At 36.8% G+C, this 4,107-nt stretch overlaps 1 protein-coding gene across 4 annotated transcripts in view; it reads left to right on the top strand.

Moving 5' to 3' along the window:
- Window positions 1–3,125, top strand: part of LOC117113919 (sodium-dependent glucose transporter 1A-like) — a 3,942-nt gene extending 817 nt beyond the window's left edge. For 2 of the 4 annotated variants that reach the window (XM_033257429.1, XM_033257427.1), the window contains exons 2-4: window positions 300–488; window positions 1,048–1,333; window positions 1,662–3,125. In XM_033257429.1, coding sequence (XP_033113320.1) covers window positions 318–488; window positions 1,048–1,333; window positions 1,662–2,977 — 1,773 coding nt within the window. In that variant the 5' untranslated portion in view covers window positions 300–317 and the 3' untranslated portion in view covers window positions 2,978–3,125. Of the gene's footprint in view, window positions 1–111; window positions 170–299; window positions 489–1,047; window positions 1,334–1,661 lie in introns of those variants that run through there. The other 2 variants (XM_033257428.1, XM_033257430.1) reach the window with 2 other exon arrangements.
- The last annotated feature ends 982 nt before the right edge of the window (window positions 3,126–4,107 follow it).

The raw sequence follows: 4,107 nt of genomic DNA, 5'->3' as shown, positions 1-4,107 counted from the left end.
TAGGCCTATATATATATATATTATATTAGCGTTTCTGCAATCCACTAAACCTTTGTTTCTATTATTTTGAATGTGATCTTTGTTACCATGGAGTTCGTTTCTATTATTTTGAATGTGATCTTTGTTACCATGGAGTTCATTAATAAGTTTGACATAACTAACTTTTAAGGTTAGTTGCTTGATATTATTCCTAAATTTACTGTTATTAAGCGTCATTGATAAAAGCTATCACTTTATCTGCAAAATTTGTTTAGTGGTAAACAAAACATGTCTGGGATATTTTCTTTTAAATATTGCAGGCAAGACCTAATTCAACTATGTCTGATTCATCCGAGGACGAATATACAAAGTTGAGCGCTGATTCCATCTCGGAAACGAGTCGCATCGAAGTAGTCAAAGATCTAAGCGACTACGTCAGTGAACAGACACACAACGAAGATCGGAAAAAGTCCAAAACTGTTGCTCTATTTGGAGGGTTCTTTAGTCTTGTGAGTATAACACCGTATGCCTATCACTGCACTGCACTCTAATTTAATATTATAGTAAGGTTTGTTTCTCTAACAGATCAATAAGATTTTCTTTTAATAAAGTTATGTTTGTGCATTGTTTTTCATAAGAGTGGAAAATCACTTTAAGACAGTTTTAAGACGTTACTTATACTTGACTGCCAATGCTTATCCGCATACTTTTTGTCTGTTCATTTTGCTGTTGAAAGATTGAAAACAATTTTCAAAAAGCTAGGCCTTTAGACTAGAATTAAATTCGAATGGAACGCATACTTAGGCATATTCTTCTGATGGGTGAATAGGCGAGGTAGCTCATGATTTATGGGTGAAGTTCAAAGCCTTACCGTGGTGCATAAACATCAATTGCTTTTAGGAATTTATTTTTTCTAAATCACTAGGCCTAGTCTTGCAATCCACTGTCTTACTATAGAAACATTCGTTAAAACAAGAAGTTGATTACACATTATTACTTTTTTTTATTAGGCCCATTCTATATAGTGCTTCACTGTAGAAATCGTGCGATTTTTTTAAATTTTATTAGGGATTGATTATAGGTGTAGTTGGACCAACACTTCCTGATTTGTTGCATCAAGTGAACGCTAACTATGACCGGCTATCCTACATTTTCCTCAGTCGTGGCTTTGGATATATGATTGGATCAATAATCTCCGGTGCAGTACTTGAACGCTTTAACGCATTTGGGCTATTGGGGACGTTCCTGGTGACGTGTTCCATGGGAATGATGTGCGTTCCAGCGACGAAGAAACTTAGCACTATCATGTTCGCGTTCATTTTGACCGGCACTGCAATGGGAGGCCTTGATACAGGTTTGAATGTTTATTTTAAATGCCTAGGCCTATATTTATATTTTGAAAAATGCTTGTGTTTTCGTAATAATTATACTTCAAAATGTTTTCTTGACAGACTTTTATTTGAGTCAACTTTGTTGTTCCGACTGCTCTGATGAACTAATATGTATAACATTTTTAGAATAGGCCTATTCATATGCTAAACAATGTTAAGCGTCAAAAAATGTATACGACTTTGAAAATACGACTCGCAAGTTTTATAAATGATAATTCATGTAACAAATTAATAGATAATCGAAATATTTAAGAAATAATGTTCAACCCTTATTTTGTTTTACATCCATAGGAGGTAATGTGTTATGCCTGAGAATTTGGGGTGAAAGTTCACCGCCTTACATGCAATCCCTCCACTTCACATTTGCGGTAGGGGCCACTGTTGCGCCTCTCATTGCCAAACCTTTCATCAGTGTATTTGCCGATGCTAATGAACTAGACGAATATACTCTGTACACCACGGACATGGTTTTTAGCACGGTTAAGGAAAGAGAAATCACCGAATTGAAGCCTCCGAATTATGTTACTCACAAGACACAGTTCGAAGAATCAAACACTACAGTCAAAACTCCAAACATCACTGACTTTCCTCTTATGTTGTGTTCAAATAATGGAACTTGTGCTCCGAAGACAGAAACCGTCGACGTCATACGTTCTCGCACCGATCACCTAACACCTTCTGAGCATAATGTGACCAGCGCTGGTGGGAGTAGGCATACTACAGTTGACATGCCTCAAGGGACTGGACAAGCTATTACAAAAATAGAGGACGGCCTTAGCCCTGGAGACATATTAATCCCAGGAAATATATACATAGTGTACGCAATCATTGCAGGAATAACTCTTCTCAATGCTTTTGTATTCTACTATTTCTGCGTCACTAGTGAGTTCAAATGCAGGCGACCTAGTAATCATTCACCAGCGGATGACGCAACGGACGAAGCAACAGATAAATGGTTTCGCATCCACATGTTAATTATTTTGTTTGTTTTTTACTTTCTTTACGTTGGCGGTGAAGTGGCATTTGGTAGCTACATATATTCCTACGCAATCAATTGTGATTTGAAACTCAGTAAAGATAGTGCATCACTTCTCAATTCTCTCTTTTGGGGTACCTTCGCTATATTTCGTGGATTAGCAATTATTTTAGCTTATTTCTTTACGCCTCTGCAAATGCTGTTGGCAGACGTAGTCCTCTGTATAGGAGCATCCGTTATCTTAGCGGTTTTTGCAAACACCAGTCAGATCGGTATCTGGCTTGGCACGGCTCTGCTTGGAGCTGGCATGGCGTCGCTTTTTCCAACTGGTTTATCGTGGCTTGAACGCTATATACGAGTGACCGGAAATGATGCTGCTATCCTAGTTGTCGGCGCGTCATTTGGTGAAATGCTCATCCCGTTCTTTATAGGACAGTACTTCCCCGATGATGATGGTACCAGTGGAGATGACAGTGAAAACATTGATGCTCTTATGTACTTGATGCTATTCATTGCATGTCTTACATTTGCCCTATTTGTGATAGCTTATAAACTTGCTTCACGTAAGGGGGATCGTTACAGTAAGAATGCCGAAGACACGCGGTGTGATACACAGATGTCTTCAGTATAGTGCTTGAATTACAGTTTTTGTCTTTCAATACACTTTTTTTTTTTTTATAAGAACACATTTTATAAGAACACCGAGGCTGAAATTGCTTAAAAATTAAGAACAAAATAAGAACAAATTGAGGCAGAGGTAAAATGTCCAATGATATTTTTATTTTAAAAAACTAGAAAAACCAAAAATATATATCTGTACCTTATGTGTAGTAGGTGTGACTATGTAATACCCTCTATAATACAGTACAGGAGGTGTATACCTACTTGTCATTTGGGGACATTTTTACCGGGGCCTTTTTTCAGTGGCCTTTTTATCGGGGCCAGTTTTTCCTGGGGCACTTTTACCTACCTTCCAGTACAGTGTATAATGGTACAATAATACATTTGTATGTTTGTTAAATGTGTAACATAAGTACAAAATAAGAACATTTTGAGCCTGAAATTGGCCAAAAAATAAGAACACTGAGCCTGGGCAAAATTTTACTGGTTCTTATAAAAAAAAAAAGTGTAATAATATTTTGATAGAGAAAATGCTATATAGCACCCTCTATTGGTTACCTATAATGAACCATTCCGGAGTCTCATTCAAACTTAACATCTGACCAATCAGAATGTGTAATTTAGTATAGTCAGGTTTCAGTGGTTGTCCTACAAACACGTAGATTTTCGCGGTTTCCACCCCTTAGCAACAATAATTCTAAGATAAGGGCTTAGCTGAAAGGTCCATTATTACCGCTCTCGCTCTTTTGAATGAGCCTGGATTTGATATTAAGTTTATTTACGATTCGTTCACCAAAGCAAACGTACAACTCGAACAACCGTCAATGTGTACCGTACATTCGTTCTATCGGGTTGGTTTAGATGATATATACAATGTTATCTTCCCTAGTTTTTGTAAAAAGTAACTGTATATGATCTGTAGAATATCTTACGCTTTAATAAAATAAATGGCTCAGGTGATAAATAGGCATAGGCCTATACAGTACACTTTTATTTTATGTTGACGGTTTTGTTGTTCTCTTCTTCATATTCTTCATCTTACTGGTTTCTTTTATTCAACTTCTGTTGGACATATAATGTTGAAAGCGCATAGCATTAGAATTTCACTATCAAGTTCAATGTAAATTGATGGTACAGGCA

This window comes from Anneissia japonica, unplaced genomic scaffold, assembly GCF_011630105.1.
Source record: "Anneissia japonica isolate Jap-2015-1 unplaced genomic scaffold, ASM1163010v1 scaffold1417_len1240632_cov203, whole genome shotgun sequence".
Classification (NCBI taxonomy): Eukaryota; Metazoa; Echinodermata; class Crinoidea; order Comatulida; family Comatulidae; genus Anneissia; species Anneissia japonica.
Note: the sequence above shows the minus strand (reverse complement) of the source record. Positions and strands in the feature narration are given on the sequence as shown.